At 39.1% G+C, this 14,805-nt stretch overlaps 1 protein-coding gene across 2 annotated transcripts in view; it reads left to right on the forward strand.

Annotated features, from left to right (window-relative positions):
- The first annotated feature begins 229 nt into the window (after positions 1-229).
- Positions 230-14,805, forward strand: part of LOC115215759 (S-methyl-5'-thioadenosine phosphorylase) — a 43,568-nt gene continuing 28,992 nt past the window's right edge. The window contains exon 1 of one of the 2 annotated variants that reach the window (XR_005000557.1): positions 230-376. Coding sequence is in view for 1 of the 2 variants with exons in the window: in XM_029785056.2 (XP_029640916.1) it covers positions 362-376 (15 nt within the window). In the remaining variant the exon portion in view is untranslated. The remainder of the gene's footprint in view (positions 377-14,805) is intronic. The other variant, XM_029785056.2, reaches the window with a different exon arrangement.

Raw genomic sequence — 14,805 nt, forward strand, 5'->3', positions numbered from 1 at the left:
CAAAATTTATTTTGAAAGATGTGCATTTTTCAGAAAATTTTTAAGGAAAGAACTTTGGTAATTAGAATGCTACTCTGTAGTCAGGGTAAGATTTGTTCTCCTTCTTTCAGCAACAGTAAAAGAAATCAGCAATTTTGTAAACATTTATATTTTAAAGACATTTTATCTTGAAATTTTATAATATTTTTTAAAAATTCGGATCTATTAAATTTATTCTAAAAAAGGAAACCCATTGAAAAAGTAAACAAAAAGACGTGGTGAGGATCTGTTGTTGCGGAGATGTAGTTTTGTACCGGAAGTAGTTCTGTCATTAAGCCGTCACGTTGCTTCCAGTCGGGTTTCCTCCACAATTTCTCCTGCGATGACCAAACTCAAGGTTCGTTCAATTCTCTTCTTGTCATCATTATATTATTGGTTTTCTAACTAATATCGCCCTATTCATTTCTAATATTGACAAAATACCGTAAATTTAGAAGGTTATAACGTAACCGTTCTTATCGACCGCAAGTACTCGACTAATATTTTAGTTTAGCGACCCGGGAAAGAGTATAACTACACTTTAGGGCCCCATCCACTTTTTCTTTTCCTTATGTATTTGATATTTTATAAATATATTTTTGAGGGTATATATTACGATTATGTTGATAAGATTAAAGTGGAAAGCAAAATTTTTACCAAAGTTTTTCGGATCGTTTTCTCCCTGCTCCGATTTTTTTTTTATTCCATAACTCTCTATAAAATGCATATTTTCAAAAGACATTTTGCAGAACTACATTTTATTGAATACATTTTAGTGTTGATGTTTGAAGCTTGTAAGCTTGATAAAAGAAAACGAAAAGTGCAAAACTTAACAGAATTCGGTAACAAAATTGGGACAGAGAGATGCGAAAACGACCCAAAATTTCAAAATTCTTTTTCTAATATATATATATCATCAACATAATCGTATTTGACACTCTCGAAAGCGTATCTGCAAAATTTCATTGCAGTATATGCATTTTTCAAAAAGTTATGAGGAAACAAAGTCGTGAGGGTAGAGTACCACAACGGACCGGCGAAATCAACTTCAGCGGGATTTGAACTCCGAGTGTAAAAGTAACCAAAAAAAAAAAAAAAAAATCGTGATTCTGCAAATAACCTTCCGAATATTGCTATTAAATATACTTTCAGTTTAAATTTACTTGTTTACAAAAATATCAAGTTTTTAATGAGAGGAGGAGTGGATCGCCAAGGATTCCGGTTTAAGCATTCTTTACACCCCTCAGAACTTTTCCAGTTTTTTGGAATTTTCTGAAAATTTTTGCGAATTTGTATTCTACACACGGAAATTCATTTAGGAAAGAAAATTGTGTGAAAAAATGAAAAAAAAACTGTGATTTAAGTGCGATTTAGCTGTTGTTTTTAGCACATCTCACGACCACCTGATACCTTCCTCGTTTCGTTGTCACTCTGACATGTATTGATGTTTTTTAACATTTTTCTCTCCCATAAACACATTTTATGGAATGATAATGCACTTAAAGGGGGATCCATTGCTGGAATATCAGAGATCAGGTTGTGTTATAGTCCCTGTTTGTAACCAGAGGCGTTCCAACCGTGACTATACCGTCTTATCAAATTAGTGATTTTATTTAATTAGTTCTTCATATGAACATTGCATTTATCTTTGTGTAGAGGGCAATTTCAGATGGTGCCAGCCAGAGTCTAATGACAGGAACAAGTAAAAGACAGTCCCAACTGGAGCACTCATAAGTTCGTTATTCAAGAAGTGCTTATGAACATCACATCTTGCCTTTAACCCTTTTTTTTTACTGTATTTCTGTTGAGATGCTCTGTGTTTCTTTAAATTACTTTAAATATAACAAAGAATTTAGTAAAATAACTTAGTTATCATTCAGCTAGTGTTAGGAACATAAATTGTGACTAAGGTCTGGTGGAGGATTTTAATTCAGAACTTATGAAAACAAGACATTTGTACTACAGAGCCAGAGCCGGTTTCAGCCGGGTTGGTAACGAAAGGGTTAATCTCAATCTCTCTCTCTCTGCATGATTAAAATTTGTTTTTTTTTGGGAGAATAGAGTCGGAAATTATCTAGTGCCCCACCCTCCCATAAAAAAAAGAGGAAAAGCTATGTGATGAATGTTGATGTTTTAAGCCTCATAAATTACAGTTCTGCCAAAAAAAAAAAAAAAAAACCAGTAATTTTAAAAATTTTCCTTTAGCCAAAAAGAGTGGATTTTTTTACACCCACTTTTCCTCTCTTCCAGTAATTTTTCAGTTTTGACTTTTTTTCCTCCAAAAGAGTTACTTTAGATTTATATTTTTAAAAAAAGGTTATGCAAGGTGCAGGCATGGCTGTGCAATAAGAAGTCTGCTTCCCAACCACATATTTTCCCGGTTCAGTCCCGCTTTGTGGTGCCCTGGCCAAGTGTCTCTATCCTTGGGCCAATCAAAGCCTTGTGAATGGATTTGGTTGATGGAAACCGTGGGCATATGGCGCAGTGGTTAAGAGCGCGGGCTACTAACCCCAAGATTCCGAGTTCAATTCCGGGCAGTGACCTGAATAATAATAACAATAATGATAACATCGAAAAATACCTTAGAAATGAGAACCCAGGTTCGAAATTTCCCTAAGTCATCTGATGAAGGCTGGAGGGTATATCAGCCGAAATGTTGTGTCAACAACAAACAAGATGAGGACAAATATCCGTCGAATGTAAATAATGTGAAAGAATGTATGTGTGTTTGTGTTTGACAACCAGTGTTGGTGTGTTTCTGTCTCATAACCTAGCAGTCTGGCAAAAGAGACCAGTAGAATAAATACCAGGCTTTAAAAAATAAATAGGGAGGGGGCGTTCATTCAGCTAAAATTCTTCAAGATGCTGCCCCAGCATGGCCACAGTCTAATGACTGAAACAAGCAACAGAATAAAAGATATGTTTGATGAGTCATTAACTCATGTTTGAAATAAATCTGGAAAAAAAAAGTATATTTTTCAAAATCCAGTCAAAACTGAAAGAGTGCAGAAAAGGTGGTGGGATGAACAAAAGAAATCTCCCCTCCTCCCCAACATGTACGGAGAGAGTTAGACAGAGAAGGATACATAAGCAGAGATGAATAGCAGGCTCATAACTTGCACCACTCCAAACTCGTGCTGAGCTTTTTGGTGCACTAGAGAATTTCCGACTCTATTGTATAGGAACCCTAACGTCCAATTGGAACTTTCACTTACAGTGCTGTCAGCACACCAGTTCTGGTCCCTGTATCTTGTTGTTTAATCACAGGTCAGCTCTAACAAAAAGCATCCAACCATGACAATAGAGAACGATTCTACTGGCCTATCATCTGAGTGTCTCCTTTTTTTCCTTCGGTAGAGGTTCTCTTCTATCTCAGACTGCAGCCATGCAGGAATGGCTGTGTGGTAAGGATTCTTAGTCGAATGATTTGATCCCAGTTCTTTTTCAATTCTAAGCCTGATATTTATTCTGTCAGTCTCTTTGGCCAAACCACTAAGTTGCAGGGACACAAACACACCAACACTGATGTGGTGGTGGTCATACAAGCACATGATGGGCTCCTTTCAGTTTTCAAATCCACCCACAAAACCTGTGAGCTATAGTAAAAGACACTTGTCCAACGTGCCACACAGTTGGACTGAACCTAGAACCATGTGGTTGGGAACTAAGCTTCTTACCACTCTGTCTTCAGTACTGGGTACTTTGTACGTAGGCACCATCACCAGTGCTTTTTGAATGGTAGGGGATGAGATGTGGGGTTGGGGTGTGACATAGCCCAGCCCCTTATGGATAACATTACCAAGATGGTTTTAGGATATCGATTCTGTTTTGGTGGATGGGTCTTCTTGAGTAGAGCAATGTGCCGCCATACAAGTGGCTATTGAAAATTTCCTGGTTTTTTGTAAAAGAAAATACATGAGGTTCAGTTAATTATGATTTTATGCAACCATGAAGCCAAGTGGAATCCTAGTTGTGGCCGAAGCTGGTGTCACGTAATTGGGACTCATGTCAGTGGTATGTAAAAAGCACCCTTTGAACATTGGGCCTCACAGAGGCAATGACTAGTGACTGAGACTTTTGGCAATATACCATGCTTGAGAAGACCCCCCCCATCAAGCCAAGTGAAATCATAGTCATAGCTGATGCTGGTGGCATGTAAAAAGCACCCACTACACTCTTGGAGTGGTTGGCGTTAGGAAGGGCCTCCAGCCGTAGAAAACCCTGCCAAATCAGACTGGAACCTGGTGCAGCTTACCAGTCCTCAGTCAAACTGTCCAACCCATGCCAGCATGGAAAGCAGATGCTAAGTGATGAGGATGAGGATTTCCCTCTCAGATTCACACACTTATAGCAGCTGTCCTTCAGTTTTTCTAATCCCTGTAAAAGAGTTCGGAAGGTTGGGCCTCCAGCCAGGCCTTTCACAATACCCTTAAAACTAGGAGCTTTTCAGTACCCCCTCATGTTGCTCCTTTGTCATCTCCTTTCTAAATCTCAGTATTTAAATTAATTTTATTTAATTTAACGTTACATGTTTAAATACGATAGATAAGGTTCCCACTTTCTAACCTTTAACCCAACACTAGACACAGTTTAACAGAGGCACACCCTTATGTTGTTCTCAGTTGACAGTCTTGTAGGGAATTTGGTTTTGGGTTATAAACATTGCCGTGAACCCTTCTTTACAATGATGAATAGATTAAAAGAGTAAAAAACTCTTCACACATTTTGCAGACCCACAAGTTGCATTTAATTGATTGTTAACTTCTAAATTCTAATGTTTTTTTTTTTCTCAAACTTTGTGTTTTCTAGTTTGGGAACCCCTGCCCTACAACATACAAGCCCCTCTATTATAATTAGGTTCTATGTTGGAGCAAAGTAATAGTTGAGGATATAACTACACTTTGATGCCCCACCTCATAACTTTCTAAAAGATGCATATTTGTAATGAAATTTTACTAAGATACATTTTCAAGAGTGTCAACGATAATTATGTTGATACAATTCAGGAAAAAGAGAAAATAATTTGGGGGCAACTTTTGGATCATTTTCTCTTTCCCACCAACTTCTTCACCAGTTTCTGTAACTTGAGCATTTTTCAATTGTTTTTGGGTTTTTTCTGTCTACAGGTTTCTATGTTTTGAAACGCCAGCATTAACATCATTTCTTACAAACGTATTTCTACAAAATGTCATTTAAAGAGAGTTTTGATAAACCAAAATTTAGGAGGATGAGAAAGAATAATCCAAAACTTTCTTCTCTGCTAAAATTGTTTAGCCCTTGGTTGATACAGATTGAGCATACCTATAATGAAAGACAATCCAGCTGTGATCATTCCAGTTTTTTTTTTTTTTCTTTTTCCACACACCATATCCACTCACAATGCTTTGATCATCCTGGGTGCTATCATAGAAGACCTTTGCGGCAAGTGTTTTGTACCCTAACACTCAGATGACCGTAGCATTGCGAGTGGATTTGGTAGAGAGGAAACTGAAAGAAGCTTGTCATGATATCATATGATCTCTCTAGACAGGTGTTACTGTCATACAAGTGATGTTGTTAATTTCTGAGGAGCATGTCTGGCCATGGGGAAGTATTACCTTACTTGGAAACGGGCAAGGGTTGGTGATAGGATGGACGTCTGGCCAGAGAAGGTCTTCCTCAACAAATTCTGTTTGCTTCATGCAAGCAGGAAAATGTGGATTTTAAAACAAAGATGATGAGTCAACTTCGTATAGACTCCTCGTTTCACATTTAAACCAGCCGCATCCAACCAAAATAGTCTACCCGTTTTATGGTCAAGCTGGCCAGATTCATTCAGCCTCTCAATGTCATTCTAAAAATAAACAGCCACACCAAAGCGAGGAAATAATGTATGCTTAACCCTTTAGCATTTAAACTGGCCACCATATCCGGGCCAGATATTCTCTCTGTTTTGATGTTCAAACCAGTCAGATCCAGCCTCTCACACTTGCCCTGCAATGTCATTCTAAAGATCTACAAATACGTCATCAATATTGTAATGCTAAATGATTAATTCAAAACAATGTGAATAAATAAAGCATTGCATTTGACAGAGTAATTTGACTGCTAAATAGTTAATACACAGCTTCTTAAAGCAGCTAAATCTGCTTTTCTTTTTCCCTTTCTTCATCTAACTAAACCACTAAAAATGATACAATCTGGGTTGTATAATTCAACCTCTTTTATTTTCCCTAACAACACAGGCATAGCTGTGCGATTGAGAAGTTTGCCTTCCAACTTCGTGGTTTCAAGTTCACCCCGTGCAACAACACAGGCAAGTGTCTTCTATAGCCTTGAGCTGACCGAAGCCTTGTGAGGGGATTTGGTAGAGGAGAAACTGAAAGAAGCCTATCATGTGCATGTTTATATCATCATCGTCATCATCATCATTTACTGTCCACTTTTCCATGCTGGTATGGGTCAGATGGAATTTGTTGAGGCAGATTTTCTTGGTGCCAACCCTCACCAGATTCCAAGCAATACTATGTTTCTGCAAGAGGCAGAAATTTTAACAGCTAGGTCCATGATCCACTTCCAATCCATTTACAGAGGAAACATTTCTTTTCGATTCCCTTATGTTGATGATGCCAATACCAAATTCTCGAGCCTCATAAATTCCAACTTCCACAAGAACATCTACCCAAGTCTTCAGCATGGTTTTAGTTGAAATTTCTACTTATTTTCCATATTTAATAAAAGATGATGAAATCCTATCAAGACTGGCCTGACTGGACATGTCACGGTACCCTGGGTCAACTCTTTCCCTACCATTACTAATAACAGTCCATGAAAAGCCATTTCACTGTTGATCTAAGACATTGTTTCTCCTGGGAGTGGACGTGGCTGACCAGACCGATGCGACAAGATAGGCACATCCTGCAACACTGACCGGTACTAAAAGAGACCCTGAATAACAGCTGCAGGCAGGTGATGATGACGTCCCCTCCTCTCTTCAGACAGTCTCCTGCATTTGGTTTCAAAGTATTCTACCCCAGCACCACACATGGACATCTGTGCCTTCCGATTAACAAAGGCCCCAACCAATTGGGAGGGACACTGTATAAAATGAGACAGCTTGAGATGACCATGTATGTCCAATGTAAGTTTTGGACATACATTGTTATATTTCTATTGAAATACAGTGATTTTATTTCAATTAATTTTGAAGATAATGGCTTGTTTAATAAAATAATTTTGTCCAACCCATGCCAGCATGGAAAACGGACGTTAAATGACAATGATGATTAATCTAATATTTTATGGCAGAATCATTACCACCCCAGGCAAAATGCTTGATGTTCTGAGTTCAAATTCAGGGTCAATAAAATAAGTAGCAGTTGGTCACTGGGGTCAGTGTAATCAACTTAGTCCCTTCCCCAAAATTGATGGCTCTCTGCCAAAATTTGTAACCGTTATTCATCTGGTATTAACATGAAAATTTGTTGGAAAGTTTTAATTTAGATCACCTTTAAAATGGAACTTTATATCATAGAACTAAGGGTTTCCTCAGTCAGGTTGCTATGAAAAGGGTTCATCTTTTATCATCATCATCGTTTAATGTCTGTTTCCCATCCTGGCATGGGTTGGACGATTTGACTGAGAACTGGCAAGCCAGGTGGCCGCACCAGACTCCAATCTGATCTGGCAGAGTTTCTACAGCTGGATGCCCTTCCTAATGCCAACCACTCCGAGAGTGTAGTGGGTACTTTTTATGTGTCACCAGCACGGGAGCCAGTCAGGTAACACTTGCATCGACCATGTTCAGATGGTGCTTATTGTGTGCCACCAGCACGAGAGCTAGTCAGGCAGCACTGGCATTGGCCATGTTCGGATGGTGCTTTTTACGTGCCACCAGCACGGGGAGTCAGTCAGGCGGTACTGGCAACGACCCACACATAAATAGTGCTTATTGTGTGCCACCAGCACAGGGAGCCAGTCAGGTGGCACTGGCATTGGCCGCAACTGCAATTTCCATTTGGTTTTGATTTGATTTTTGCTTTTAGGCTATTTTAATTCGTTATCCTCAAAGTATTAGTTCAGTGATTCTCTCTCAATTAAAACTGTTTTGCTCCTCATCTTTAACGAAGTCGCTCTCTTCCAATCATGTCTTCCCTATCAATGTCAATGCTCTCTCGCACATTAGCTCCGACCACTGTTCTGCTTCTTCTCTCTAATTGTTCTGCTATAGCCTTTGGTGCTTCTACCAACACAATTTTAACATTTGTTTTCTGTAGCCATGTATTTTGCACGAAGCTAGAAATTTAGTTAGGGCACTAACACTAATGGGGTGGGATGGGGGGTCTGTGAATAACTTGGTCAAGCATTTCCTGTTCAGCAATTTTTTCCCCATAATGACTCATTGATGCCATTAAGCTTTATTTAGAAAGAAATCCTTGTCTGTTATCATTACATCTCTTTTCTTTTGGTAATTTGATGTCTGGTATTACCCATTGCAAGATATTAACATTGTTATTTAGATACTTGAGCAATCCTGATTGACTGCACGTGTGACACAAGGCATTTTTAATGTGACTACATCATCTTTTGAAGTGTCTCTTTTTTGGGTTTTTTTTTTTTGTCATAGAACATTTAGTACTTCATGGCTGTGAGCTATGGTTTTAAGTTCAGCCCCATTGCGTAACTTCTTGGGTTAATAATGTCTTCTACTATAGCCCTGAACCAACTTAAGCCATTTGGCAGGATTTGGTAAAAAAATAGAATTTCATGTTACTTATAGACAAATGTTTCACCAGCAAACATAGCGTATGCACAGGTTCAAAACCATGATAGGAACTGAGAAAAAGAACCCCACAATAAAACCATCATGACACGAACATGCCATTGCCTAACTTTAGGAACACTGCACCAATGACTGTATAAAATATGGGAGTTTTTCCCTTACAATAATAGAAGATACTTGCCCATGGTGCCATGTAGTGGGACTGAACCTATAGTCATGTGGTTGCAAAGCAAACATCTTACCACACATCACATATGGGCCTAATGTGGTGATTAATGATTTAAAGTCTATTCTCAGCATATTGGCATAGAAATCTTTTTTTCTTTTGCCCTTGTTTATAATTGTATGTGTGTGTGTGTGTATATATATATATATATATATATATATATATATATATATATATATATATATATATATATGGTTCCAGGTTCAGTCCCACTCCATGGCACCTTGGGCAAGTGTCTCTTACTATTCTAAAAACTCAGCTTGTTGGAATGTTCTAAGAGGCGCTAAAGTTGTCAAGAACTCAACGGTCATCATCATCATCATCATCATCAAACACATTTGAAATCTGAGGGTTACTCAATGTATGAAAGCACAGATTTAACTTTATAAGCATTACAAACTATTTTTGTTAATGTTAAAATACCATAATGGAAAACATGGAAACCAGACCATGTTTTAACTTTATTCAACTGATACTACCTACCTACCTACCTACCAGGCATTCACAAAGGAATAGAGACAGACAGACAGACTACCTGAAAACTATGGAAATATTTACATATTCAAAGACTATGAAAATATCTACAAAACGTTTCACTTAATTTATTTCTCCAATTTAATTGTTTTTCTTGTTTTACACTTAGTTGAAAAAGTCTAAAAAGACAGAAACCGGTACTAAAATGTACTTCCTGATAAAATTATTTTAGCATTTTCTACTTTGTCTTATTTTCCTTATACACACACACACACACACACTCAATTGCATATACATAAATAGCAGGCTTCTGTATAGTTTCTCTTTACCAAATATCACTCAACTAGCGTTTTCCGACTTGAGGCTATAACAATAGGGAACACTTGCCAAAAGCATCCCACTGTACATTTGAACCCTTAACCACATAAAGTGAAGTCTTACCAACTTGCCATACCCAGATATATTGTTTTATTTAGAAAGAAGAAAGAAATTTAATTCCTGGTGGGTATAATTATTTAGACAAAGTATAACAATCATTTCAAATTTAAAAACCTGTTTAAGATAAAAAAAAAAATGGAGACTGGTGGTGTGTGTGTGGGGGGCACCTTTGTTTCTTATGAAATGCATTCTACGCATTTTGTTTTGAAGCATCTGATCCAAGTGATAACCTGCCGTGCAACATTTGCTGGTAAGTACTATGACCTACATCTAGCAGCTGTAGTGAACAGAATTCCATTGTTGTTAGGGAAAATCTCTTGCAGAGCTGGCCATAACGAGAAAAGGTGTGTGTGAGTGAAAGTATCAGCATTTTGCAGGAAACGACTCTCTTTGAATTTATATTCACACTTCAACTGCTCCGGTTCTCCTATCAGCTTCAGACAGGCATGCGACTCCTTACACATATTCACATGCACCAAATTCAGCAGTTTATAAAGTCTGGCCTGACCTAAAACATTGCTCAGTTTCTAAACTTCACATCTCTCTCTCGTATCTAATCATCAAAAGTATTTATTCTTATCAAACTAATTACTTGGACAGGAGTTCCTTAATAAAGATTTTATGGCCTCAGAAGCTGTTTTATATGAAACTACAGGCACGGCTGTGAGGATAAGGGTTCAATCCCACTGTGTGGTGGCTTGGGCAAGTGCCTTCTACAATAACCCTGGTCTGAACAAAGCCTCGTGGCTGGATTTCGTAAATGGGAACCGAAACAAGTCTGTCATGCATGTGTGTATATACACACACACACACACACACACGCTAATATCAAACTGAGAATGGGTGGCCAACACTGCATTGGTGGATAAACATTCTTTATTTGTGGGTTAATGAGGCCACCAATGGTTTCATTTGATGGGTTAAAGGGATCTCAATTAAAACCTTCCATCAAAATTTCTCTCCTAAACACACCCGATTAATAACTTCAAAGTTATTCTTCTAAATTTTTCATAATTTTCAAAATTGATTGAAACAAAGTTGGTGTATTTCACCAGAAATGTGGTCCCAAAAGGGGTTAAAGTGAACACCTTGTAAAAGCTCAGTAAATGTGTGTGTGTATCACCATCATCGTAATGTCCACTTTTCCATACTTGCATATTTTTTTGTCTTCTACTTGTTTTAGTCATTAGACTGGCCATGCTGGGGCACCACCTTGAAGAATTTTTAGTCGAATGAATCGACTGCAATACTTACATTTTTTTTTTTAGCCTGGTAATTATTGTATCGGTCTCTTTGGCTGAACCGCTAAGTTACAGGGATGTAAACACACCAACACCGTTTGTGAAACGGTGGTGAGGGACAAACACAAGCACACACACTTACACAACTGGCTTCTTTCAGTTTCCATCTATCAGATCCACTCACAAGGCTTTGGTTGGCCTGAGACTATAGTAGAAGACACTTGCCCAAGGTGCCACTCAGTGGGACGGAACCTAGAGCCATGTGGTTGGGAAGCAAACTTATGCAGCCATACCTGCTGATAGCTATATAACGATAATATAGAAAATTTCTTAGTTTTTGCTGAATAAAATAGGTGTAGGAGTAGCTGTGTGGTAAGTAGCTTGCTTACGAACCACATGGTTCCGTGTTCAGTCCCACTGCATGGCACCTTGGGCAAGTGCCTTCTACTATAGCCTCAGGCTGACCAAAGCCTTGTGAGTGGATTTGGTAGACGGAAACTGAAAGAAGCCTGTCATATATATGTATATATATATATATATATGTATGTGTGTGTCTGTGTTTGCTCCCCCACCCACCCAACACCGCTTGACAACTGATGTGTTTGCGTCCCCGTAACTTAGCGGTTCAGCAAAAGAGACCGATAGAATAAGGACTGGGCTTACAAAGAATAAGTCCCGGGGTCGATTTGCTCAACTAAAGGCGGTGCTCCAGCATGGCCGCAGTCAAACGACTGAAACAAGTAAAAGAGTAAAGAAAGTAAGATAGATAGATGTGTGTGTGTGTGTGTGTGTGTGTAATCTTAATAAAAAAAACTGAAAAGTGTCTTAGTCATGTGGTCAGAGTAAACATTTTGGTAATGAGATAGTGGAAGATACTTCAGAGGTTCTAAACGGAATTTCTGACATGAGAAATCCTAAGTATGGTGCCTGTGTCAGCTTGTTATTATGCATGTACAAGGCATTGTGCATCTGCTGCAGTACTGTAAAGTGCAAAAGTTTGTGTGAAATGTGCAATGCCAGAAGAGAGAAACATCCTGGTGAGATCCGATGCCTTGTTACATCCTCTTTTCTACATCTCTGACACTGGAATGTGTGTCTACACACAAAAGGCGGCCAGCTGGCGGAAACGTTAGCACGGCGGGCGAAATGCTTAGCGGTATTTTGTCTGCTGCTACGTTCTGAGTTCAAATTTTGCCGAGGTCTACTTTGCCTTTCATCTTTTCGGGGGTTGATTAAATAAGTACCAGCTACGCACTGGGGTCAATGTAATCAACTTAATCTGTTTGTCCCCTCTGTGTTTAGCCCCTTGTGGGCAATAAACAAATAAGCACACACACACCAGTGGCATGGCTAGGGTAAACTGCACCCAGGGCAAGCTACAAAAATGCGTTGCCGCTGCTTCCTCCCCCACCCCACCCCGCCATTTCAAAATCCACGATGTTATATAGTAATTATTTTAGGAATAAATACTTACCAGGGTTCCTTTACCTGCCAGTTCGGCACAACCTGGAATTCAGTATATATTTTGTGGATGTTAACTTTTACAAAACCTCTTTATTTTCACCGTTTAATGCACCGGCTTCCTCGATAGAAACATTCAAAAAGCCTAATGTGGGAAATGAGGTGTAATTATAGAAAAAAACATACAATTGTTTAAAGTCTCCTCTCTTCTTTCTTGCTTTTGATGAGGTGTCCCCCCCTCCCCGCCTTCAATAGGGCCTGGGGTACATGCCTCCTTTGCCCCCTGCCCCCTAGTTATGCTACTCACACACACACACACACACACACACATATATACCAGGCTTACAAAAAATTTTGTTGTCAATTTGTTTGAGTGAACCCTGGGCCATGGCTGCCCCTGTAGTATTGGTGCCATTAGAAAAGCAATCAGTTGATTCATTCGAGTGGTTGGGGTTAGGGAAAGCAGTGACCTGCAGATACAGGGCCAAAAATGAATCTCATGAGCAGAATACAGTCCCATGGCCCTTCTAGATGAGTAGTGGCCCCGAATATGCAGGGATTCTGGCTGGTGACCCATCCAACCTATGCCATCATGGAAAAACACACATAATCAGGGAACATATATGGATACATATATATATATATATCTTTTGCTTGTTTCAGCCTTTGGAATGTGGCCATGCTGGGGCAACCCCTTCGAGGGTTCAGTCAAACAAATCGACCACAATGCACAATGCTTTATTTCTAGGCCTAGTACTCATTCTATTAGTCTCTTTTTGCCTAACCTGTAAGTTACAAGGACATAAACAAACCAACAGCAGTTGTCAAGCAGTGTTGGAGGACAAACTCAAAGACACAATAGGCTTCTTTCAGTTTCCATCTACCAAATCTGTTTACTAGGTTTGGTCAGCCTGGGGCTATAGTAGAAGACACTTGCCCAAAGTGCCATGCAGTGGGACTGAACCCAAAACCAAGTGGTTGGGAAACAAGCTTCTTACCACACGCCCACGTCTGTGCCTAGAAAGAGCAGCCAACAACTGATGAAGGGTCGTTCTTTATGTTGTTGTTTTTTTTTGTTTTTCATTTGTGTCTTTCATTGTTCAAAAGAATAGTTCATGTTCCATGTACTCATGCATCGTACTTTTTTGTTGTACACATTTCGTGACATCCTCTGCCCACATATGCATATACATATATATATATATGTGTGTGTGTACGTATGTAACCTACACCAGTGTCACATAACCAGCCCACTGAAAAGTACCTTGGATCATAGGGTGACGTGCTGTGCTTGAGGAGATTTATTGAGTCATATATATCAACATCAACAGCAATATCAAAATCAAATCAAATGGAAATTGTAGTTGTGAGCCCCGTGCCGGTAGCACATAAAAAGCACCATCTGAACGTGGCCGATACCAGTGCCTCTTTGACTGGCTTCTGTGCCATTGGTACGTAAAAAGTACCATCTGATTGTGGTCGATGCCAGCTCATCTGGCCCCTGTGCCGGTAGCACGTAAAAAGTCCTCACTACACTCTCGGAGTGGTTGGTGTTAGGAAGGGCATCCAGCTGTAGAAACACTGCCAGATCAGATTGGGGCCTAGTGCAGCCTCCTGGCTTCCCAGATCCCAGTCGAACCGTCCAACCCATGCCAGCATGGAAAACGGACGTTAAACGGTGATGATGATGATGTATGCATGTATGTTTGCTTGCTTTTTTAGTGAGTAACTGTTTATTAACTTTTACACGAGAAACATTGACAGTAGCCTCAAAACTTTGGCTTTTAAACATTAACACACACACACACACACACACCCCTGGAAAAACCCAATCTAAAAATTCTGCTGTTATCACTATCATCTTTTTCACATCCGGTTTTTCTCTTGCTTCTGTGATTTTGATGTGTGTATTGTGTATGTCTGTGTGTCCTGCGCAGGAAGGAATGATGCTACTTGGTAAGAATCTCTCTCTCACACACACACAAACACACACACACACACACATACAAATTTATCTCATTAGTGATATTATAAAATAGATGTCCTGCTTTTGTGATGTGTGACAAATTTGTTAAATTAGAGTTGTAATACATATCACTAATGAGCTATTAATGAAACAGAACTCCCTTCCTGCCTCATCATCCTTTTCCCAACTTCTAAATTAATAAATCTAAAATAACCGCCTC

Source organism: Octopus sinensis, linkage group LG9, assembly GCF_006345805.1.
Source record: "Octopus sinensis linkage group LG9, ASM634580v1, whole genome shotgun sequence".
NCBI classification, from domain to species: domain Eukaryota; kingdom Metazoa; phylum Mollusca; class Cephalopoda; order Octopoda; family Octopodidae; genus Octopus; species Octopus sinensis.